The 25985-nt window shown below is 44.5% G+C and overlaps 1 protein-coding gene across 1 annotated transcript; it reads left to right on the forward strand.

The window, feature by feature from the left end:
• The first annotated feature begins 395 nt into the window (after nt 1–395).
• Cnga3 (cyclic nucleotide gated channel subunit alpha 3) lies at nt 396–25470 on the forward strand. Its single transcript, XM_069988444.1, has 8 exons — nt 396–493; nt 6096–6209; nt 9609–9788; nt 12860–12913; nt 16070–16078; nt 16774–16881; nt 18642–18748; nt 24059–25470. Exons 1-8 carry the CDS (start codon nt 396–398, stop codon nt 25468–25470), a joined length of 2082 nt encoding a protein of 693 aa, XP_069844545.1.
• The last annotated feature ends 515 nt before the right edge of the window (nt 25471–25985 follow it).

Here is a 25985-nt window from a genome sequence, read left to right on the forward strand (position 1 = left end):
CCATTCCCAATTAACCAACAAAATGTTCTACTAGAGGCAAGGTTTGAGTGATAGAGAGCCAGCCATGAGCAGGAAGCTGAGTTAGAGCTCAAGTCTAAACATTCAAGCTCTGGTACTGACAGAGAAAAAAAATATTTAAAAAATATACCTTGTTTGTGCCTCTGGCTTGAAATAGCCCAGAGACCCAGAGACACACAACAGGAACACAGTGTACCTAAAGAGCCACAAAAGAAGATGAAGACATCATCTAAACCACAGTGTGCCTGCGGAGGCCTTTGGGAATAGTTCTGTCTACCCTGAGCTGGCTTTGTAGTTTCTTCCCTGCCTTGATGCTCTCTCCCATTTGTGTTCACTTTTTAGCAGCCACTTTGGAGCTGAATGTGACTAGCAAGAAGATGGCCAAGGTCAATACCCAGTACTCCCAACCCTCCCTGACTCACCTTACTGTAAAGAGCATGGACAGAGATCTCAACTGCATTGAGAATGGCCTCAGGTGAGATGGGCTTTGTCTGATGCAAGTCACAGATTATTTCCATAGCCGACCTTGACCATGTAGGAAGAATGACTTAAAGGTATTGGACAGGGCCAGCTGGGTGCTGGTAGCTCATGCCTATAAACCTAGATACTCAAGAAGCTGAGATGTGCAGGATTGTAGCTCAAAGCTAATAAGGGCAAAAAAAAAAAGGTCGACAAGACTATATCTCCAAATTACTCAGTAAAATATCAGACAGAGCTCAAGAGATAGCTAGCCATGAGTGAGACAGCAAAATGAGAGTGTGAAGTTCTGAAGCCATGTTACTAGACACAGGATGACCCATTGCAACAATGATACCCACAAGACCGTATATTGGAAATGAACTTTACAACTTCGGGCAGGGGTGGGGGAGGGAAGGGATTAGTGAGAGAACAGCAAGGGAAGAGGTTACAATGATTGACAAGAAATGTAGTCATTGCCTTACTCATGTAACTGTAACCCCTCAGTACAGCGACTTTACAATAAAATTAAAACAAGAAAAGTTAGGCATGGTGATCAGTGCCTGCATAAATAGGAGTACTGAAATTCAGGATGGCCCAACCATCAACATAAGACCCTATTTGAAAAAAAAAAACAAACAAAGATAGGGAACTGGTACATTGCTCAGCTTTAACACAGGACTATGGCAACATATACATACAATGCTTTTAAGTTTCAAGTTATTATTTTAGGAAGAGAAATGGCATTTGGGCAAAATTATATCTGTGTTTTAAAATTCCAGTCCTTTTGGAAAGCTTTTAAGATAAAGAATTGAGACTTTGAATACTGAAGTATTCATCACTGTTGATCTTTAATTATATCAAGAAGACTGTTAGAGGCATATGGTTGAAATGGTAGAACACCTGCCTAGCACATTTCTGTCCCCTGAGACATTCCTGCCCTTAGGTCTTTCACCAAAGCATCAAAGTGGAGGCCCAGTTTTCTGTTTCTCTTTATTGAGTTATTAGAGTTATTTTCCCTAGTGGAAAGCCATTTTGAAAAAGGTGAAAATGCTTCCTTTGAATGAACAAATAATTATATTCTGAAATTCCAGGAAAAAAAATGTTACTGAGGTTTTCATGTCTTCTTAGTTCTATTTGGTTCAACTCTCTAGGAACCATATGGCATATTTTTGAGGATAATTCAACAGAGAAAGACTAAAAAATATGCTCTGAGAATTACAGTGAGAACCAAGGGTACCCTGAATCCTGACCCACCTCTTGGTGTAGCTATTTTGAGCAAGCTTTGCAGCTTCTACAGAAAAGAGGCTTCTTTGTGCTACTCCCTGAGTGTAGCCCAAAGCAATTATCACCAGAGAAAGCCATTTTCAATGGGCTTCTCCAGGACCGAAGACTTAAAATGCTTTGGCTTCAGTTCCAGGTCACAAGTGGCCAATGGCAGTAGATTCCAATCATTCAAGATCCTTGGGGCTTGAGAAGAGGAAGAGAATGAGGTGTCATATTCTCCAGTCTTGTGCCAAGAGGTCACTTATATCTATTCCCATGTCCCCAAAGTCACTAAAGGAAAATACCAGTTGTTCCACAAAGGAGAGAGTTAATTACCAGTCAAGTTCTCATGATAAATTCTGTCCTTGCCCAATGGCAGAGGACAAAGGAAACCTGTACCTCACCAACATTAGTTCCTTTCTGCAAATAAGCATAGAAGTTGAACATGACAAGTTTCAACTCCTCCCCTCTTTGAAAGCAATTGCTTCATTGTGTTGCAGTAGTTGCTTTTGCTCTTATCTTTGCCAACTTCTGGGGGCCTTTTCCTTCCCAGGTGTCATCACCAGAGTATGCAACATTACTGGATGATAGGAGTATTTCAGCTCCATTATAATCTGATAGGATTACTGTGAGATATATCTATATCTATATCTATACCTATATCTATCTATCTATCTATCTATCTATCTATCTATCTATCTATCTATCTATCTATCTATCTATCTATCTATCTATCTATAGTTCCTTGTGGACTGGAATTAGGTTTACAGTGTATATAAGTCTTGGTATTTGCTAAGACTCTGGAGCTAAAAGGAAGACATCAATCTGGCAGAATCAAGAAAGCTAGGCCTTGGTGGTCTATATAATTCTAGCTACTCAGAAGCCTGAGGTCTAAGATCACAGTTTGAAGCCAAGCCAAGAAAAGTCTGTGAGATTTTTATCTCAACCACCAAAAAAGACAGTAGAGGTGTGAGCACTAGATGAGTGAAAAAGCCAAGTAAGAGCACAAGGCCCTGAGTCGAAGCCTGGACTAAAATAAAAAAGATACAAGCAGAGAGATGCATTGGGAAGAAAAGGTTTCATTGGCCCTTTGAATATATGCCAGAGAAAGTTCTCTCTGTTCTTTGGGTCTAAGTGTGCCTTTCCAGGAGTCAGTGTTTGAGCAGTATTTAAAGCAACATCAAATTGCCAACTTTTGCTTCATCTTTTCTATGAAGATCAGGACACTTCAATTCAAAGAGAACAGGTGACCGATGTGCAGAACATCCAGTCACTAGGAGCTACTGCAACTCAAGTCTACAAGCCTGGTGGTTTCCACAGGGTTGCTTTGGATGAGGGGGGAGAGTGGGTTCTGCCATCTTCACCTGCCCACCACGCCTGATGTCATAAGCACTGAGTTCTTTGTCACAGATGCAGATAAATCTGGTCTCATGGTGTGCTTTCCTGCAACAAAAAGAAGCCAGATTAACTGCTCGTGCAGTTGCTCAGATCCAGAGATTCACTTATCCCCCAGTAACTGAGTACCTCTTGGGAGGTACATCTACAGAACATCAGAGAGGTAAAGAACTATAGAATCGAAACTGCAGCAGGGTCTTTATGTAGATGGATGAGATGTGAGTGGCCACATATGGTAAAGGAGGAGATCCCAGCCAGATGGGTTGGAAATAAAGAGCCATACCATGTAGTTCAGCAAGATGGATCAGTGTAATGTCCTTAGTGGCATGCCCCATTCCTCAGCCATGTCCCATTTTCACCTGGGCTTTATGGGAAAATAGTAAGGGCAGCTTCATGGAGGATGAGAACAGGTTTGGGAATGGAATGGAATGACACTGTAATGCCAGTTTTGCTGTTTGGCCCTTGTGATCTCAAATAAGTACTTAACCTCCCTAGACTTCCACTTCCTCTAGGAAAGGGTTGCTGTGTGGATTCAATGGTAGAATGCTTGTAGCTGATACCCTGTAGACTATTAATAAACAATATGTGGTTTGAATATTGTACCTGTGAGTGAAATGGTGTTGGGAGGAAAGGCAAGTTGAGTTCTCTGCATGTCATGTCAGTACTCAATTCTCAAAATCAAGTGCTTGTGCTCAAGCTAGAGCCATCTGCTTCAGCAGTAGCCTGGGTTTTGACTGATGGTGGCTGGTGACCACCAAAGACTACCAAAAACATACAAACCAATGAACACTTCTTGGCTTGTAATTGGTAATGTCAAGATGGTCTCAGTGATGTACAAGACACTATGTTGAAAATGAACTTTACAACTTCGGGGCCAGGGGAGGAGTTGGGGAGGTGGGGAAAGAAGGAATGGTAAGGGAAAAACAAAGGATGGGGTAACAATGCTCGATAGGAAAGGTACTTATTACCTTACTCGTGTAACTATAACCCCTCTGTATGGTATCTTTACAATAAAAATATATATTAAGAAAAGATGGTCTCAGTCTCTCTGCCCAGCCAAGCTAGACCTGAGATATATGGTTACAGGAAAACGGCTATGGTGGGAAGAAAATGTGAGCCCAGGGGCAGCTGATGCTGTACAGGTTCCTGTCAGTGAAGATGAAGCCGTCTGACGCTGTTTCCAGCATAAAAAGTAGCCTGGCCTGGGGACAAGGAGGAAAGAAGGTGCATGCTGGCAGTCAGGGCTTTTAAAGATGGCCTAGATAGGCCCTGGCATGGAAGTGAGCTCCCCGGTACTAGAGAGAAGGGGGGGGTGGGGAGGATGGCCACAGCACAGCTCAGCACCTGGGATTCAAGGAGCCTGACTTCTAATCACTCCAGGGAGAGACTGCAGCTTCTCCCTGATGTTAATTCTTGCCTCCCCCTTCAACCACCTTGTTAAGAAAGCTGATTAGATTGGAATGGGCCCTGTGATAGAATTAATTTGCCTTGCCAGGGCTCCACAAGACTTGTAGAATGAAGAGCAAAGCTCCAGAGCCCAGTGCCTGACTGGCTTTTAATCAGGCTGATCAAATGTAGTCTTAGGAGGTTTTAAAAGAAAGGAAAACATAGACAAACCCATTCCTGGTTTTTATTCCTGAAAGTTCAAGGCTTTGCTGCTGATGTGACAGGTTGGTGTTCCTACAGAGGGGCATCCCGTGGTGTCTGTGTAGGGCTTTCGACACTGAATTACACAAGTGTGTCATTGCCCCTAACCTCTGCATTGCAGGGGCAGAGACTAAGATTTGGCAAAAAGAAAACTGGATTTGGGGCTGGGAAGTTCGCTCAATGGTAGAGTGCGTGCCTCGCATGCATGAGGCCCTGGGTTCGATTCCTCAACACCACATAAGCAGAAAAAGCTGGAAGTGGCTCTGTGGCTCAAGTGGTAGGGTGCCAGCCTTGAGCTGAAGATCTGAGGGACAGCGTCCAGGCCCAGAGTTCAAGCCCCATGACTGACAAAAATACATAAATAAATGAAACTGGATTCGCTTTTGAAAGCATCATACAAGCTGTACCGTGTTTAGAGGAAGATGCCAAGTCCAGGCAATTATCTGGGTCTTGCCAGATCCTTACAGTTACAGATGGCTGCCAGGCAAGCATGCACATAGCTGCCAGGGAAATGCATCCACAGCCCACACAGTGGATAGGAAGCTTCTAAAAGGAGATTGCATTTGCTCTGGACTTAGATTGCAGAGATGTGTTGAAACAAAAACAAATCTTCATTATGGAAGTATTTTGTCAAAACAGGTTGTATGGTTGAGATGAAAATCAAGGAGACCTTCCTGAGGCTCCACCTTCTGATGAGGACCCTGTCAACATTTGCTTCCAGCTTCCTTTACCTTTCTCCCCAACATGAGCTTTGCTCTTTGATCAAACTTGCTGTAAAGGAGGTTTACCTTGGGGGCTAGAGTTGTGGCTCAAGTAGTGGAGCACCTTCCTACTAAGCATGAAGTCCTGAATTCAGACCCTAATAACACACACGCACACACACACACACACACACACACACACACACACACACACACACACAGATTACCTTGGTCCAGGCATGGTAGTACACACCTATAATCTCAGCAAGAGGACAAGGTAGGAATATCAAGGTCTGAGGCCAGCTCTGGATAAAAACAAAAACAAAAACACAACCTTACCTAAAAATTAAACTAAAACAAAAAAGATGGGCTCAAGTGGTAGAACAAAGCTCTAAATTTAAGCCCACTAAAACAAAAGGTCACCATAGTCCAAAAGTAAAGATCTGCTGGAAGTGAACAGAAATGGCAGAAATGGGAGGGCTTCTGGGTAGAGGATCTGGGATGTTTGCTCTCGTTATGTGGCAGGCGGGCATCTGTCCATCTCACTCCTGACTATTCAGGAGGTGGATGAGCTTAAAATCAATTTAGCATGCTGCATATTTGATTTCCTAGGGTCCACTCACCATGTGAGGAGACATCATCTGCACTGCAGGAAGAGACCGCCATGGAGACCAGAGTGTCAGCTGGACCCAGACACAGCTCCTTCACTAGCCAGACACCTGCCAGGTAACTGACCAGTCCGAGCCTTTGCTTTGGGAAAGGGGACACTGGGGCAGAAAGGCAGCTGTAGCTGCTGCATGGGGGTGGGGTTAAAGAGTCAGACTAGTACCCAAATCTATCTGTGAGTAATTTCCCTCCTCTTGGGACAAGTGTTCTGAGCTTAGAAGTCAGAAAAATAACTAGGCAGAGAAAGTGGGAAGGACATTGGAGGACCCAGAGATGTTGAGGTTAATGGTGGCACTGTTCCAGACAGGACTGACAGGTTCTCACAGGTACAGGTCTATACTTTATAGAAAGGCTCTGAGCTCTGCCTCCCTTTCATGCCCTCTGTACCTTGCTTGGCTCTGAAGAAATTATTTCCTCACTTCAGGCTTCAATCTAGAAATGCACCTAACAGTGCCAGCCCCTTAGGGGCTGTGTCCAGGGCTGTGTCAGATCCAGGAAGGGCCAAGTACTTAACAAACTTTGAGCTCATTATTCCATTTTCTTATTGGTACTTTGGTTTTACATGGTCTTGTGTGCTATAACTTTTTCTTAAGATTATTACCAAAAATTAATTTATCTGTGTAGTCAGCATAATTTTCATCCAAGCTCATTGTAGCTGGGCATGTAAGTGATTTCTAGTGTTTTATTTTACTAATGAAATTCTGGGTGGTTGTGGTTGTGTTGTTGTTTGTGCCAATTCTAGAGCATGAACTCAGGGCCTGGGCACTGTCCCTGAGCTTCTTTTGCACAAAGCTAGTGGTCTACTACTTGAGAAGCATCTCCACTTCCAGGTTTTTGGGTAGGTTAGTGGAGATAAGAGTCTTGCTGACTTTCCTGATGGGGCTGGCTTTGAACCATGATCCTCAGATCTCAGCCCCCTGAGTAGCTAGGTGTGTGCCACTGGCTCCCAACATAAAATGCTGTCTTAAGATACTTTGGCTGCAAGGAAAAGAGAAGCTCTGGAATTGCAAGTCTCAGAGAGGCTGAGGCAGGTACCATCATATGGTGCTAACATGCTAATTATATAGAATGATGGAAATATAGGCAGAGCAAATGAGGAATAGGGGAGGAAGCTGGGAGACAATGGCTTCTCATGGAAGTATGTGGTCTGTGTGCTTTCTTTGAGTGTCTCCCCCATATCTGTCTTGCTCTGCTCCCCCATTAGCAAGCACAAGGTTGAAAAGGGCCTCTGATCATTTTCTTTTGGTTTGAATTCTCCAACCCCGGCTTGGAGTGGCTCTGAGTTGCTGTCGGTCAGTTGTTCAGCTCTGTTTGAGGCTGGAGAAGGAAGAATGACCTTGGATCTTCTCCCTCAGCACAAGAAAGGTGGGGGAAAGTATTCAGAGCTAAGAATTTGGGTCAAGCAGGAAGCTCAAAATAAGTTTACAACAGTGATTCTCATTTTGGGGGAGGAGGGATCAATCTTGGGGCTCGAACTCAGGGCCTAAGCATTGTCCCTGAGCTCTTTTGCTCAAGTCTAGTGGTCTACCACTTTGAACCACAGCGCTACTTTCGGTTTGGGGGTAATTAATCAGAGATGAGAGTCTCATGAACTTTCTTGCCTCTGCTGGCTTTGAACTGCAATCCTCAGATCTCAGCCTCCTGAGATTACAGGTATACTCCAACGGTGCCCAGCAGGTTCTCAACATTATAAGTAGAACACTTAATGGCTTCACTATATTCCTTTAGCCTAAGAACAAGGTCAAGGTATGTGACAGCTCATGACTTAGTTCTAGGTTTTTAAAACTGACCTTGACCCCAAATAAAGGAAACCAGAAGCCAAGAAACAGAGTTGAGCCTCTTTCCATTCCCCTCTAGCAGAGACACAGGAGCCAGGACTAGAGTAGGCCTCTCACAGGAATGCTCCTGTGAGAAGAGGCTGAGCCTATGGCCACCTCCTTTGTTAAGTCTGATTCCAGGATAGGGATCAGGGTAAGTTGCAAAGGAAATTCTACATGAGCTTAGGAAGAGAAGTGGAAATTGTATTAAAAAAATTAATGGAATAAGCATTGGAAAAAGAATCTATGCTATGTGGGGATGCTTCTTCCTTTAAACTTTGTTCCATACTTCATCCTTATTTGAAAATTGTATTGTTTTTACAGGCCCTATGCTTAGCAGTCATAACATGAGGTCTGAATTGGACAAAAGAAATGAGTAGAAAGGCTTCCTAATGCCCTATTTGATAGGCCATGCCTTTGTAGAATTAAAATGATGAAGCCTCCAGATGCTGGTGGCTCACACCTGTAATCCTAGATACTTAGGGGGCTGTGATCTGAGGATCGCAGTTTGAGCCAGCCCAGGCAGAAAAGTCCATGAGACTCTTATCTCCAGAAAAAGCCAAAAGTGGCACTGTGGCTCAAGTGGTAGAGTGTTAGCCTTGACCACAAAGAAGGTCCTGGGTTCAAGCCCCAGGACCAACAAAAAAAATGACGAAACCAAAATAAAGATATTGTATCCTTTATCAGGAAAGCTTGAACTGGGCTCCAGTGGTTCATGCCAGCCCTGGCAGAAAAGTACATGAGACTCTTATCTCCAATAAACTACTCAGAAAAAGCCAAAAGTGGCACTGCGGCTCAAGTGGTAGAGCGCTAGCCTTGAGTACAAAGAGCCTCAGGAACAGTGGCTAGGCCCTGGGTTTAAGCCCCAGGACCAGCAAAAAAAAAAAAATATTGGCAAAACCAAAATAAAGAGATTGTGTCCTTTATTAGGAAGTCTTGAACTGGGCTCCAGTGGCTTGTAATGCTAGCTACTCAGGAGGCTGAGATCTGAGAATCACAGTTCAAAGTCAGCTGGGGCAGACAAATCCAACAAACTCTTACCTCGGATTATCCAGTAAAAATGCAGAAATAGAGGTGTGGCTCACATGACAGAGCACCAGCTATGAGTGAAAAAGCCAAATGAAAAGTTAAGTGAGGACTGTGGGAAACCCCCAGCCCAGCCCTGCCCGCCCCAGTGTCTGTTGCTGCAGCCTCTGGGCTCATGTAGTTAGTTGACTGAAATTAGCAATATACTTTTAAATGTGAGAAAACTGAATGATGCTTTTAAGATAATGACTATTATCAAAACAAAATGTGTAATTCCTTAATTCGAATAATAAATTGCTTTAAATGCTCAAATAAAAGGGGAAAAAAACTAAGTTCAAGCCCTAGTACTAGCATGAAGAAAAAGGAAGAAGAGGAGGAAAAGGAGAAGGAGAAGGAGGAAGCAGAGGGAGAGAAAATAAGAAGGCAACTCTGCCACAGACTGCAGGGGTAAAAGGAGAGGGGAATTAAAAACTCAAACAGAATGAGACAATCACTAGCCACAGGCCATCATAACCATGCTCTGTTGCTTGATGGTCTCTGCTTCTAGTGGGTCCCTTCAGGCCAGAGAGAGGGCTTTCCTTGTCCTTCCTCCTCCAATCCCTGACTGTTCTTCCAGGTTGTCTCGCCTCATCATCTCGCTGCGTGCATGGGCTGCCAGACACATACACCATGAGGACCAGACACCAGATTCTTTTCTAGCGCGTTTCCAGGGAGCTGAGCTTAAGGAGGTATCTACCCGAGAGAGCAATGCCCAGTCCAATCTGGGAAGCCAGGAGCTACTGGACAGAGGGAAAAGGTAAGGAATCACAAAGGACAAAGGGCCACCTGCACTGGCAGGCAAGGTAGAAAGCATCAGCTTTGATGAGTCCAGCTTAGATATCCCAGGAGCCTTAGAGCACCAGCTATATAAGCTATTCATTGAAGGGGGTGCACCCTTTGGGGAATGTTTCTGGCATCCTCTACACAGACTCCAAAAGCCCCGGAGAGGAAGCCCTTGAACCAAGAAGCCCAGCCTCATTTGACCACAGGTCCCATCTCCTACAAGAGTTCCTCAAACTCAATACACAGTGTTGGCCACATTTACCTCTCTTCATCAAGGACCCTCATCACCCTAGACTGCACTATGTTTCATCTTGCTTGAAAGCAGGGCCCTTTATACCAGGAGACTTGAGAGGTGTGCCTAAATAGTACAAACAATTTTATGCCTAGAGGTATGTGTATTTTTTTTTCTGGAAAGAAGGTTCACTGATGGTCTAATTTTCCAGAGGGATCACCCATACTCTGTATCAGGTTAAGAACCATTGGGTGGGGTGAGGGGTAGACAGTTAGTGTGCTGCTATTGGATTAGTGTGACCTTTTGTGCATATACACAGAAGTATCTCTACTGCTTTTGTTCCTGGGTGTCCCCGCAGCCTTTGATTGAGGGGAAAACACAGGGGCCACTGGGTCAACTTAGTTGCATACTGAACATACTGAGATTTCTTGAGGATACTCAGATTAGACTGGAAGGGAGGAGAGGCCTGACCTGGAGGGAAAGCTGGCTTTCCCCAGGCTCACAAGCAGGGAGATTCTCACCCAGACCTCCTTGGGAAATAAAGAAAAGGGTTGCAAAGTTTTCTTTTGGCTGAATCTTTTCTCTTTCTGCTGAGAGTTGTAAAATGTGAATGTGATTGCTGAGAACAGATGGCCCTTATATGATTTGCTGGAGAAAATGCAGTCTACTTTTGTGACAATATGAAGGTCTGTAGTCTGGGGGCTTCTCAAGAAGTCCCAGAAGGGCCTCTGGATTGTAAAGGTGAGGAAGCCTCAGGGAAATTTGACAGATTTTCTGGTACCACCATTGTACTACATGTTTGTGTTTGTGTGTGAGAGGTGAAATCTCTATATTACAGATTTTGCATTACATTGTGGTAAAATATGACAGTTCAGGGACAGTTCTGGCAGGGGACCCAGGTTCAGGCTTCTGCACCAGAGAAAGGTGTCAGAATCTCTGGCTAAGGTCAAAAGGACAGCTGGAGAGGCTCAAGCCGAGTTCCACATCTGCTGCCCCTGCAAACCCCTGGCATTCCTGAGATGTAAAAGCCAGGGTTACCTGGGTGGATACCAGGAATTGTACAGGGGCTCCCAGGGCTGGGTGTCCCACACCCAGACAGTGTTTTCACTGTTCAGACAGAAGGACAGGAGGGGTAGTAGACAGACAAGGGAGAGGAGAAGATGGGAAGGAGAGAGGAAAAGAAGTTTCTTAGCAAGCTAGCCAGACAGGTTTAATTTCTTAGGGACAAAGACTTCCTTAGCTAATTTGATTGAATTGCCTTCTTATAATCTTATATTAATAAAGATGGATACTTCATCCTTTTTCATTTCCTAATGTAACCAGACAAGCAGTGGGGTTGGGTGAGGAACACATCCTGGGCAGGCCCTGAGTGAATCAGAGGTACCTGGTCATGTGCCAGAAGGTTCAGGATGGAAGATGAATGTAGTGGCACAGAATGGTTGTTGATCACTCTGCGAGGCTTCCTGGAGAAGGAAGGCAAAGTGTTCATTGTTACTGTGTACTGTACCCTTGGAGCTGAATGTTATCTCCACCATCTTTCAGGGACTTCTGTTTATTAGAAAGATTTTTCAGATGAGCACAACCAACCCAGAAACAAGCAGTTGCAGCCATATGTTAGATGGGGAGAGAAAGAAATGCCCAGGCAGAGCCAATACAAGGAGTCAAAATGACATCTGGCTGGGTATCCAGTTTCAGGAGTTACACTGCAGTGTGGTCAGCCACTGGTACCTGTCATCTTTTACAATGGAGTTGCAGTGACCAGATACAGGCAAGCTGCCTTCTTGGCTTCAAGAAAGGTCACCTGGCTTTCTTGAATCAGTTATGTAAAAAACAATTGTGTTAGCAGACAAGTCTTGGGCCACAAAACCTTCTCCTATGGGAAAATCATTTAATACTAGGACATTTTACCTTTACATTTTAATTTTGTGCGAAACCAACCTCCACTTTCTTCCAGATTCTTACATAGATGGGTCGGTGGACCATCCCAGGAGTAGGGAAGCTGAGGGAAGACTAACTAAAAATGGAGATGATTTTTCTAGAGGCAGATTTTTTCCCCTACAAATTGGAAGAAAGAGTTTGTTTTGATTGTTGTTTTGGGCGGCGGGGGGTGGGGGATGGGGGGTGAGAGCTACGCCTGGGTAGATGAGGATAGCAAGTAAGTGACTGCCCCTGCTTGGATGTGTCCATCTTGGCACCTAAGAAGGTTCAAGAGCCCCTTCACTTCAGACATGGAAGCGCCTAAAAGACGAAGCCCTGGATGGTCCATTTCTATAGTGCCTGAAACACTGCCCAGCACAGGATTGAGCAGGAGGAATTTGAGGCCAGGAAACTGGATAGCATTCAAACCATTCATTCTTACTTATTCAGAAACCTCAATTTAGTCAAGTTTATCTACCTTCTTCCCCAAAGCTTTTACCAGACCTAACTAGTCACACATAAAAATTATTTGTCCCTTCTCTGGGCACTGGTGGCTCACCTCTATAATCCCAGTCTCTCAAGAGGCTGAGATCCAGGAGATGGAGGTTGGAAACCAGCCAGGAGAGAAAAGCCCTCAAAACTGTATCTCCAAAGTAGCTAACAAAAAAGCCAAGCTGGAGACATTGTCCAAGTGGTAGAGCACCAGCTAAGTAAGCAAGCTTGAGCGAGCTTAAGACTATGAGTTCAAACCCAGGTACCTAGCAATACCCTCTGCTCTTCAACCTACAAACAGAAAGTCTCAGGAAAGAGAATAGGAGGTCCTGGAATAATCACCTGGGGATGATGGTTCTTGAAATTAATTGCACTCATACCCTGGTTATCTTGCCTTCCTGCAGCACCTGGCCCCTGGCCAGAAGCAACACTAACACTTGCAACAACTCTAAGGAGGAGTAAGTACCTAATCCCAGTGGAGTCCACTCACCTTTCTCGGTTCTAGGAGTCACCCTTCTCCCCATAGAAGCCTAGCTTTGCCTCCCTGCCTAAGTACTCCTGCCTCCCACCCTCCCTAAACACCAGAAGACCATTCTAGAATCTTATTCCTTTTACTGGAAATCCATCCTCATTGGACAGAGTGAGGAGGGACGAGCAAGGTTTGTATGATTTCTTTGAAGAAGTCACTTTATCTCTTTGGTTCTTTTCTCATTCATAAAGCAAAGATCCTACATCAGATAAAGGCTTGAAGCCTTAACACCCTATATTGCTACATAGTTCAGGGGGCTAAACAAGTTCCTTTGCAGAACAGTACATGGTCTCCTTAGCAAGAAGAATGCATTTTTCACTCTACAATCTCCAGCTCCTGAATGCTCCTTCTTAAGGCTGATGTTAAGGGCAGTGGGAAAGAAAACATTTCAGTGTTTCCAGTGATGAGCCTCTTGAGAGGATAACTGGTGGAGTTTACCTTCAGTCACAGATGTCAAGCTGGCAGAGTTATTGAGATGTGTAATGCTCTCAGGAGCACTGGGAGTGTGTATGTAGGTACGTCAGGGTGCAGTAGTATATGCACATGAGCGTGCAACTCCCCTGCCTCACCACTTCCTATAGAATCCCATGGGAGCAGAGGAAAGCCTTCCTTAAGTTAGGGGGAACCACATTGTAGCAGGAAATGTCCATTTCTTGACTTCCAGTTGACAGAAATATGTACCAGAGCCTTTTCTTATTTCCTCCTTTGTTCCTGAAATAGAACTATTTTTTTTTCTATTTCCTTTCATAAAGGAAGCATGTGTTTATTTTGTTTGCATAAATTTGGGACTCAAATCCCATCAATCAAGGAAAACACAATTATTTTATCCACAAAACAATAGCTACTGTGGTTATATGTTTGATTTGAAGCCAACTGTGACACTTCAAAACACAAAACCAAACTGGAAAGTTAGGTATTGTGTCCTTTAGGCAAGGAACAGCAAAGGAAACCCCAGCAGAGAATGTCTGAGCTGCTTTATTTTGGAGTTAGGATGGGAATGGGTGGTGGTGGCTGTACCAGGCAACATTCCTTTACTCAGACTAAGGGAACTGTCCCAAAATTAGGACACGAGCACAGGGGATACAAAAAATAATCCTCTTTGGACACCTTCCTTTACTCTTCCGTGACATTTCTGACATTCCTGAATAATGGTTTCCTGACCAATCAAACTGTTCCCAGCCAAATCCAGCAAAGCTTTGCAACTCTGTGTAGTTTTCTTTTGGGCAGTACTGGATGGACTCCAGGATACAGCTGCATGGTGCTGGGGCTTTCTAGGCCCTCAGCAGTTTGGTAGCTAGAGGAAAGGCCAACTCCTGTAAGTCAGAGCCTCCATGCCTGGAGGTAGCAGGCTGAGCCTGGTGTAATTTATCAACAGGCAGGGTGAAAGGTACCCAATAAGCTTGTGGGCAATGCCATCTGCTGGTTCTTTTCTTATGCTTATCCACTGTCAAAATACATCATTGGTTTAAATGTCGGGCGCAACTGGATTTTATTTACCATGTCAGAATAAAGCAGCCCTCAAAACTAAGAACTCTGCCTGTAACGTGATCAAGCAGCATTTGGGGGCAGAAAGCAAAAGAAAGGTGAAGTGATAACTTGTTTGGCTAGGGGTCAGCAATTTTCCTTACTTAAATCATATGGCAGCTAGGTGCCTATAATCCTAGCTACTCAAAGGGCTGGGATCTGAGGATTGCAGTAAAAAACCAGCCTGGGCAGGAAAATCTGCGAGACTCTTATTTCCAATTAACTACCAAAAAAGAAAAGCTGAAAGTAGAGGTGTGGCTTAAGTAGCGAGTATTAGCCTTGAGCACAAAAGCTCAGAGACTTCATCTAGATCCTGAGTTCCAGCTCCAGAACTGTATGCACGCACGTGCGCACACACACACACACACACACACACACACACACACACACACACACACACACACACATCAGCTGGCCACTAATGATTGACACAAGCTCAGCTGCTGTGATTGGCCAAGACACAACTATTTAATATGAGTAAGTTCCTAAACAAGCATTTTTGGTTGGTTTACATATGAAATTAGATTGTTATTCCATACTTCAAAAAATACTTTAATTTTATTATCTTTACATAGTTGTACAAAGGGAAGTTTCATATTCAAGGACTCCTGGTTAGAAGCATCCTCAGACCTATATTCAGCACTATTTTATTTACATATTCATTCCCCCAAACTGGAAAACAAGAAAAGCACCTGTGAGAGACACACACAAAAACCAAGTTCTGTTAACAGGGAATCCTGCTATCAGAGCTAAATGCCCCTGACCCAAACGCTTTAATAGCCCCCCCCCAACCTTTTCTAGGTATATAAATGGAGTAAATTAATAAATATGTTTAATATATGTACTTGTCCAGAGAATTCATATTCCAACTAATCTCCTAAGACCTTTAGAATCTCAGGCAAGTTTCCTGGCTTATAACATGTGGGTTTGTTTGGTTGTTTTGGGGGGTTTTTTTGGCCTATTACCTCAGGGCTTTGTTAGGCAAAGTCTGTTGAAGATTCAGAACCTTACATCTTTTCCTGCCCATGTTGGCTTTGAATCATGATCTTTAGATCTCAGCCTCTTGAGTAATCAGGATCACAGGCATGAGTCACTGGTTCCTGGCTGGTTTTCTTTGTGTCCTCCCAGGTTTTCACTTGATCCTGAAATAGGTTTTGAGGACAACCCTTTCCTTCAGAACAACATCCTGAATATGCCACTTCTCAAACTCCATGGGACTTTCCACGGTGTGAATTTAGGGTCATCACCCATTACCCCCATGTCTCCAGTCTCTGGCTATTTGTGACTTACCAAGAGCTCATAATAATAGACCAGAAATTGTAGGACATTAAATTGAACCAATAATTTCTCAAGATATACTTAATAAGGAGGTTTATCTCATGTTTTGGGAATAATAAATAAGAATAATGAAACCATGCTGGGTGCTGGTAGATCACGCTTGTAATCCTAGCTACTCAAAGCCATCCTGAGCAGAAAAGGTTATGAGATTCTTTTATTCAATTAACCAGCTAGAAACAAGAAGTAGAGCTGTGGCTCAAAGTGGTATAATGGTAACCTTGAGCAAAAAAGTGTAGGGACAGCACCCAGGCCCTGAGTTCAAGCCTCATGGCCAACAAAGAAGGAGGAGGAGGAGGAGGAGGAGGAGGAGGAGGAGGAGGAGGAAGAGGAGGAGGAGGAGGAGGAGGAGGAGGAGGAAGGGGGAGGAGGAGGAAATTAATATCAGTAACTTTATCTCAGCACAAAAATGCAATGAACAAGACAGAGAGGGTCCCCAGGAGCACATTCCAAGTTTCCCAAGTTCAGTGGAGAGGAACTGCCTCAGAAATATCAAGCAATGCTTACATTCACATTTCCAGGCCCCAGATGGAAGGGGGATGGGTGGGCCCCGGGAATCAGCATTTTCACCAAGCTCCACAAGATGGTTCCAGTGCTCCCACCAGCCATTAGTGGCATTGCTATACTATGGTTTCATTCCCAGCAGCTTGAAGGGAGTGATGTGGCCACAGGATATGTAGGTATGTCATTGTTATAGTTTTCTAGTCAACTGGCAGCTGAGCTGGGCAGAAAGGATCTGTAAGTCTACCTTAGCTCCAGCCTATCTTCCCATAGAGAGGTATTCTGTGGGGCGCCCTGAGGCTGACCGAATCTTGTCACAGACAGCCATTTATGGAGCTTCAGGTCTCAAAGTGCATCCAGGTCTCTAAATCTCTACAAAGCTGAACCTTTCAACCCAACTGAACTGATGGTACAGCTCTGTATTTCCAGAAAGAAGAAGGACACTATTGTGGTAGACCCCTCCAGCAACATCTACTACCGCTGGCTGACTATGATTGCCCTGCCAGTCTTCTATAACTGGTGTCTGCTTGTGTGCAGGTAGGTAAAGGAGCAGTAACTTCACCCGAGGAGGGTCAGGCAAGAGGAGCAGAAGAATTGAGGACAGCTGGCCTAGAAGACCAGAGTTCTGATTCCACCACAGCCACCATATAGCTCTCCTGCCTCTGTTTCTCCATTTACAGAATAGGCAGGGCTCTCAGGACACTTTGAATCACTGTTGGAGAGCTGAATTTGAGGTGAAATGCGAGGGTTCTGGCACTTTGAGGCCTTGATAGGAGACAGGGGTGAGGCACTGCTCTTCTGAGCACCCAAAGGAAGCGTTACTCTGTGAGAGTGGGCAGTAGGCTTTTGGGGAACCTAAACAGGTTGCTCCACTGGAATGCAGGGGACACCCTGCCACTCTTTTGGGGAGAGAATGTGGGTTCTGAGGGAATTCTAGGCAAGCATGTCCTTCTGGATTTCAAGAAAGCCATTTCTCTTCTGAGGATCAGCAGGGGCTTGCGGAATCTCTGGAGCCTCCTGCAGTCTGGAGACACAGGAGTGAGCTGAGACTTTCTAATAAGCACAAGAAGGAACATTTCCTGGAAGTTGGCTGTTTATGAATGTCAGGAGCAGGACACTGCCTCTCTGCAGGGAAGCTGAGGGCTTGGGCTTTCGAGCAAGCTTCAGGATGAGGATGCTACAGGAAGCCATGTTCTTCTAAGGGCCAACCAGCATCTTAATATTCATGAGCATGCTGCCAGACAAGGATGCAGGCAAGCACCCGCTCTGCTGTGGGCAAACAAGAGCTTGGGGCATTTCTGAGAAAGCCTGCAGGGTGTGAGCAGGGCACAATGCTCCTCCGTGGGTAGGCAGAGAGCTTAGAGGCATTCCTAAGCAAGCCTGCAAGACTGGCATGAAGATGAAGATTTGTATTTCCCAGAGGAAGTGCGGATAGATAGGGGGTCACCCCTGAGCATACTGTGGGAACCAGTAGGATGCAGCTCTGTGAGGATGACCATACCTTTGGGGCTTTTCTGAGCCAGTATGCAAGACCAGAATGCAGAGTCTGACCATGGTATGTGATAGGAATGTAGAGGGGAACTGATGCTGTCCAAGTGTAAATGAAGGCTTCTGGGATTATCCAGTCAAGGGTAATGTCTAGCTGTTCCTAGGGGTTTTCAGAGCAGGTAAAAAGCATGAGAGAGAAAGGGACCTTTCCTACCAGGTGGGCAGGGGGGCAATATTGTTCCCTGAGTTGGGCTATCTAGACACTAAGAACACAGAGTGAGCTGCTCTTCTTCTGGTGGGTGAGAGGCTTTGGGTTTCTTAGCAATCTATAAGATGGATCCCAGGGGCAGGCTGCTGCTCTGTCCAGCTAGAAGGGAAGTTTGGAAGGTGTCTGTGTAAAAAATAAGGAGCATAAAGAAATTAAAGGCAGAAAATATTTGCTGGCCTGTGCAATTGTTAGTCTCCCAGTCTTAAATTTTTGTTGTTTTGCTCTAGAAAGGGCAGATCCTTAGTTCCTTTGCCTGATTAAACCAAGGAAGCCAGAGCAGCTATACCTCTGAGGTTAATCTCAGCTCTTTTGAGGTTTTATACAGCTATTCTAGGCTGTACTTTCTTATTTTGACCCTGTAACCATGGGACAGAATACTAATTCCTAGCCTAGGTCTCTTCTTCAGAAGCCTGGGCCAATTCCACAGGGTATTAGCCCTACTGGTAGGGCCCCTACTAGATAGAATGAGCCTTGTTTGTCCCAGAGCCAGGTGTGGCCCATGGTGACAATGGCATTTCACTTCTCACCCTCTGCTTGTTAGGGCCTGTTTTGATGAGCTTCAGTCTGAGCACCTGATGCTGTGGCTGGTCCTGGACTACTCAGCAGATGTCCTCTATGGCCTGGACATGCTGGTGCGTGCCCGAACAGGTAAGTGTGCCTCAGGAAAGTCCCAGGGCCAGGCCACAGGGCATGCTCAAGAGGACCCTCCAACCACAAGAGTGAATGCTGAGTCTGAAGCCTCTTCCCTCTATACTTATCTCTGGACAGGACCATGAGCAGAGATCAGGAAACCTGGGTTCTGGGTTAGGCTGTCCTAATCAACTCTGTGGCCTTGAGCAAGTCAAGCTGGCTCTCCAGGCTTCCTTTGTGTCACCTGTGAAAGAAAACCAATAGGAAATTGCCAAGGACCCCTCCCCCTCTTACTACTCAGATGTTGGGAATGTGAGGCAGAATCCAGTCAATCCCAGAAACTAGGAGCTTCCTGGACCTGTTATTCCATAGCACTCAGGAATTCTAACAAACTTGAAACAGGGCCTAAAGGAATAATGACTTCGTCCAGATCACTTCTGGTTGGGACTAAAAGCAAACAACATCTGCGGCTAGGAGCTGTGTGCCCTTGTGCACTTTTCTTTCCTTCTTTCCTTCTTTCCTTCTTTCTTTCTTTCTTTCTTTCTTTCTTTCTTTCTTTCTTTCTTTCTTTCTTTCTTTCTTTCTTTCTTTCTCTTCCTTCCTTCCTTTCTTTCTTTCTTTCCTTCTTTCTTTCTTTCTTTCTTTCTTTCTTCCTTCCTTCCTTCCTTTCTTTCTTTCTTTCTTTCTTTCTTTCTTTCTTTCTTTCTTTCTTTCTTTCTCTTCCTTCCTTCCTTTCTTTCTTCCTTTCCTTCTTTCTTTCTTTCTTTCTTCCTTCCTTCCTTCCTTCCTTCCTTCCTTCCTTCCTTCCTTCCTTCCTTTCTTTCTTTCTTTCTTTCTTTCTTTCTTTTTTCCTTCCTTCCCTCCTTCTTTCCTTTTTTTTCTGAACTGGGCATTGAACTCAGGGCCTCACATTGGCTAGGCTGGTGCTCTGCTCTGAGTCACACTTCTAGCTTATTTGTTAGTGGTTAATTTTAGGATAGGATCTTGCTTCCTCATAGGCACAACTTGACAGCAACCTGCCTACTTTAGCCTTCTCATAGTTGTTGGGATCACAGATACACTCCTGCTTCCTTCTAGGGAAATTAAGAGTATCAAGGACTTTTCTGGCTGGGCTGGCCCACAACTACACAGTTTGGGATGATAGGTGTGTCCTAGCTAAGGGTTGAGAAGGGAGTCTTATGAAATTTTCCACCCAGACTGGCTTTGAATCTTGATCTTCCCAATCTCAGTCTCCCACATAGGATTATTTAAATGTGAGCCACCAACATCCAGCTCCTTGTATGTTTTACTCTAATGATCTAAAGATATTAACTAAGATGGAAAAGACCCTTCTTGTCTCTACCAAGACTTTTGAATGAAAAACTGTCCTAGTTGTCTGTGTAAAGACCTCCAGATCACAGCAACAAACCTCACTCAGAGTAGCTTCAGGGTATATGAAGCATTTGAGTCACATCTTGCTTTCTCCTTAGAAGTGATACAAGAAAGGAGGGAAGGAAGGAAGGAAGAAAGGGAGGAAGGAAGGAAGGAAAGAAGGGAGGGAGGGAGGGAGGGAAGGAGGGAGGGAGGGAAGGAGGGAGGAAGGGAAGGAGAGATGTAAAAAGAAAGGAAGGAAAGAAAGAAGAAAGAATAAAGGAAGGAAGGGAGGGAGGGAAAGAGAAAAAGAAAGTGAGAAAGGAAGGAAAAATAATAGAAGGGATTTACAAAGATTTTACAAAGCTGATTTACAAACCAGCTGGGAACTTGTTGCTCCGATCTCTAATCTGAGCTGCTCAGGAGGCTAAGATCTGAGAATCAAAGTGTATGAGACACTTGTCTCCAATTAATCTCCAAAAATCTGGAAGTAAATCAGTGGCTCAAGTGGTAGAGAGCCAACTTGAGTGAAAATAGTACCCAGGACATGAGTTCAAGTTCTAGTATCAGCATAAAAAAAAGTAAGGAAATTGAAAAAGAAGTGCTGCATCAGAACAAGACTGACTTAGAAATCAAGGCCAAGGACTCTGTGAACCCAACATCCACATTCACTACCCAGCATGCTGGACTGACACTCCTAATTCCACATTCCACATTCACTACCTAGCATGGTGGACTGACACTCCTAATTCCACATTGGTGTCCAGGATCATAACTTAAAGGACAATGCATGTTCATCCAAGAAGACCACTTAGGAAAGGCTCAGTGGTACATGCCTTTTATTCCAGCTATAAGGGAAGTACAATGGCTCCGTAATGTGTGTTTAGAGGATTGCAACCCAGGTCAGCCTAGACATAAATCAAGACCATACCTCAAAAACAATCAAGACAAAAGAAGCTGGAGGCATGGCTCAAGTGGTAGAACACCTACCTAGTAAGTGTGAAACTCTCAGTTCAACCCCCTAGTACTGCCAGGAAAAAAACAGGAGTCTGTGAGTGGCTCACTGGGTCCACTGTCCTTGGTCCCAGCCAAACTTTGGTGGGACAAAATGCCCTCATCAAATTGACTCCACCCTTCTTGTGCTTGGGTGCTGTCCTTAGCAGCAACAAATTCAGCAGGAAGCTAGAAAAAAGGGAGGCAAGTAAACCAACCAGTGTTCATAATCTAAGGGGAAAATATTCAGAATGGAGAAAATAATGTATTTTGGGGGTTGAACTCAGAGCCTCATAGTTGCTAAGCCAGTGCTCTACCACTTGAGCCACACCTCTAACCCAGACAGAAGAATCTTAAAGAACTGATGAGGCACTGAGTGTTACATGGGTACCTAGGCACTCAATGAACACAGGCAGAGTGACCCTGTGCATCCCCAGAGACTGCATAAGAGCTAAATTCAAATAAAAGAAAATTTGGAAAAATTATATGTCCATACCAAACATGTTCAGGCTTTTTCTTGTCATTTTCTCTACCCCGTACAGTCTCACAACTATCTGCATAATATTTACATTGCATTAGCTATTTTAAGAAATCTAGGGCTGGGAAGGTGGCTCAGTGGTAGAGCGCTTGCCTTGCATGCATAAGGCCCTCAGTACCACATAAGCAAAAAGAAAAAGCCAGAAGTGGCGCTGTGGCTCAAGTAGTAGAGCGCTAGCCTTGAGCTGAAGAGCTGAGGGACAACGCCCAAGCCCAGAGTTCAGGCCCCATGACCAGACCCCCCAAAAAAAGAAATCTAAGGATCACTTAAAATATGAAAGAGAATACGTGCAGGTTATATTCAAAGACATATGCAAATGCATCACTAAAGTATCTAGGATTTGGATACCCACAGGTAGGAATGAGGTAGGGGAATCCTAGAACCAGCCCCACTACAGATACTGACAGACATATGTAAAACAAGAGCAATACAAAGAATCAGGGCTTGAACTTACCTATGTCATAGGTGACAACAGATTTGATTTTCATTATTTTCAGAAGCAGTCACTCTCAGCTAGCCTCAAAGCCTGGCCTTGTACCAGCAGCAGCAGTACCTGGTACTTACAAGAATTGTCCCAGAACTCTGTTCTAGGGAGCAGTGGGCCCAGCCCTGTTTCACTGTGCCTCAGGATCTCGCTGATAATTAGTAAACATTTTAAAAGCATTCATTACACCTTTCTCTCTATTTTTGCCCATATTTGGCCTGTAAATAACAATAAAAATTAAATGTGAAGGTCATGGTCTCTTTGCTCCATGCCTCTGACTCATAATGTACAGCCTTTCTCCCAGGTTGTTTTACTTTAAAAGTGGCTCAAGTGACTTCAAAACCCCTGGGCAGTATTTTTTTAAAGGTGAGTCCTGTCCCACCCCCTGGTGAAGTCAACTGAGTGGACTCTGACCCATGTTTTAAATTTTATTTATTTTCAAGCATACACAAAAGCAGAGGCAAGAGTATTGTGAACTCCCACATATCCTCATCCAGCTTCAAGAATTGTCTTCCTGCCTATTTTGTTTCATCTGCCCTATCCTCACCCCCTTTTCTTGTCTGGGATATTCTCATGTAAGTCCCAAATGGTAAGCACTTTACCCTGAATCTCTAAATTAATTAATTAACTAATTAATTTATTCATTGTGCTGGTACACATGCTTGAACTCAGGACTTGGGATGTCCCGTAGCTTTTTCTGCTCAAGATGAACACACTATCACTTGAGTCACAGTTCCATTTCTGCTTTTTGTTTTGGTTTTGGTGGATAATTGGAGGTAAGAGTCTCAAGGGCTTTCCTATCTTGACTAGCTTTGAATGGTGATCTTCAGATCTCAGCCTCCTAAGTAGCTAGGATTATAGGTGCATCACTGATGCCCAGGTGGATCTCTAACTTTAAAAGGCTGCTTTTCATTGCAACAATGGTACCTACAAAACACTATACTGGAAATGAACTTTACAACTTTGGGGGAGAGGAGTGAGAGAGGTAGAGGAGGGAAGAAATAGTGGGAGAACAACAAAGGAGGGGGTAACAATGCTCCACAAGAAATGTATTCATTACCTTACTCATGTAATTATAACCCCTCTGTACAGTATCTTTACAATAAAATAAAAATTTTTAAAGGCTACTTTTAAGACTATATAAAGATCAAGGAAGCAAAAAAGCTGAAGGACAGTGTTAGGCCCTGAATCCAAGCCCCAGAATACACACACACATACACACACACACACACACACACACACACACATACACAGAGTATATAAAAGAAGATCAGGGCCATGTGGCTCAAGTGGTATAGCATCTGCCTAGCAAATGCAGGGACCTGAGTTCAACCCCAATACTTAAAAAAAAGTGACAAAACCCCAAAGAGTGAGTATATGAAAGATCAATTATAAATATATCAAATATATTAAATATATTAAAAGTTTTATTTCTATGTTATCTTCTTACATTTAACCATTATTCTTTGCCAGCATCTAATATCTAATCTATTTTAAACGCTACCTAATTGTTCTATTATTTTTTTTTTGGGGGGGGGGGAGGGTCTGGTGGTGGGGCCTGAACTCTGGGCCTGGGTGCTGTCCCTCAGCTCTTCAGCTCAAGGCTAGCGCTCTACACTTGAGCCACAGCACCACTTCCGGGTTTTTTTCTTTTTTTCTTATGTGGTGCTGAGGAATCGAACCCAGGGCCTCATGCATGAAAGGCAAGCGCTCTACCACTGAGCCACCTTCCCAGCCCCTGTTCTATTATTTTTAATTGCACAGATCAGAATATTGTAGAAGAGCAAGTATCAGGGTAAGTTTCCAGAACAAATAGAGGTGTTCTCATTATATGTGCATCACTGTGTATGGCTAGATAAATATATACATATATATGTATATATATACATATATGGGAAATATTTTTCATGGTCATAGTTTTAAAAAGCCTTTCTGATGCCCAACTGAACTCCACTTTCTTTAGGTTTCCTCGAGCAAGGTCTAATGGTCAGGGATGCTAAGAGGCTATGGAAACATTACACAAAGTCTTTGCACTTCAAGCTAGATGTATTGTCTCTGGCTCCCACGGACCTGGCTTATTTAAAGCTGGGTATAAACTACCCAGAACTGAGGTTCAATCGCCTATTGAAGTTTTCCCGGCTCTTCGAATTTTTTGACCGCACAGAGACAAGGACCAACTACCCCAATATGTTTCGGATTGGGAACTTGGTCTTGTACATCCTCATCATCATCCACTGGAACGCCTGTATCTACTTCGCCATTTCCAAGTTCATTGGTTTTGGCACAGACTCTTGGGTATACCCCAACATCTCCAAGCCAGAATATGGACGCCTCTCCAGGAAGTACATTTACAGTCTTTACTGGTCCACCTTGACCCTGACTACCATTGGTGAGACCCCACCACCTGTGAAAGATGAAGAGTATCTCTTTGTGGTCATAGATTTCCTGGTGGGTGTTCTGATTTTTGCCACCATTGTGGGTAACGTGGGCTCCATGATCTCAAACATGAATGCTTCCCGGGCAGAGTTCCAGGCAAAGATTGATTCCATCAAGCAATACATGCAATTCCGAAAGGTGACCAAAGACTTGGAGACACGAGTTATCCGGTGGTTTGACTACCTGTGGGCCAACAGAAAGACAGTGGATGAAAAGGAGGTGCTCAAGAGCCTCCCAGACAAGCTGAAGGCTGAGATCGCCATCAACGTGCACCTGGACACCCTAAAGAAGGTCCGCATCTTCCAGGACTGCGAGGCGGGACTGCTGGTGGAACTGGTGCTAAAGCTGCGGCCCACTGTGTTCAGCCCTGGGGACTATATCTGCAAGAAGGGGGACATAGGGAGGGAGATGTACATCATCAAGGAGGGCAAGCTGGCTGTGGTGGCTGATGATGGGATCACCCAGTTCGTGGTTCTCAGTGATGGCAGTTACTTTGGGGAGATCAGTATCTTAAACATAAAGGGGAGCAAGTCGGGGAACCGCAGGACAGCAAACATCAGGAGCATTGGTTATTCCGATCTGTTCTGCCTCTCCAAGGATGATCTGATGGAAGCCCTCACCGAATATCCTGATGCCAAAAAAGCCCTGGAGGAGAAAGGGAGGCAAATCCTGATGAAGGACAATCTGATTGATGAGGATGTAGCCAAGGTTGGGGCGGACCCCAAGGACATCGAGGAGAAGGTGGATCACCTGGAGTCCTCCCTGGATACCCTGCAGACCAGGTTTGCCCGGCTCTTGGCTGAATACAATGCCACACAGATCAAAGTGAAGCAGCGCCTCAGCCAGCTGGAGAGCCAGGTGAAGGTGACTGGGAGTGGCCTCCTGGAGGATGGCGGGGTTCCTGAGGATGCTGCAAACACTGGGGACACAGGACAATGAAAACGAGGGTGCCCCACTCCTAAGTCTTAGGATCCTCTATCAGTGAGATGCTGTATCTGAAGCTACTGTGGGACTGCAGGAGAGTGCTTTGGTCTAGAAAATGGCACTTAGGATGTCAGATCCAGGGAAGTGCCAGCTGGTTGTGAGGTCTGTGTGACACTGCAGGGACAAGCCTTGGGAAAGTATGCAGAACTAAACTTTGAAATAAGGTCCAGGGAGGGTTCAGTTACATAGAGTGTACACATAGGACTCTAGTCATCATGATCTTTGTTTAGCTAGGGTCCTATTGTGTTGCCCATAGCTCCCAGGCTCAAGCAATTGAACCCCTGTCAGCCTCCCAAGCAGCTGGAATGCTAGGCCCACACAACTACAACCTGCCCAATTATTTTTAAAGGAAATCCATGAAGGGATATTTAAACTTCTTGATGCGACTTTCTTATAAATGGAAGCTTATTTAGCCACTCTTCCTACTTCCCATCTCCAATATCACTTTACCATCCTCCGATTGTGAAGAT

This window comes from Dipodomys merriami, unplaced genomic scaffold, assembly GCF_024711535.1.
Source record: "Dipodomys merriami isolate MVZ:Mamm:240054 unplaced genomic scaffold, mDipMer1.0.p SCAF_36, whole genome shotgun sequence".
Classification (NCBI taxonomy): Eukaryota; Metazoa; Chordata; class Mammalia; order Rodentia; family Heteromyidae; genus Dipodomys; species Dipodomys merriami.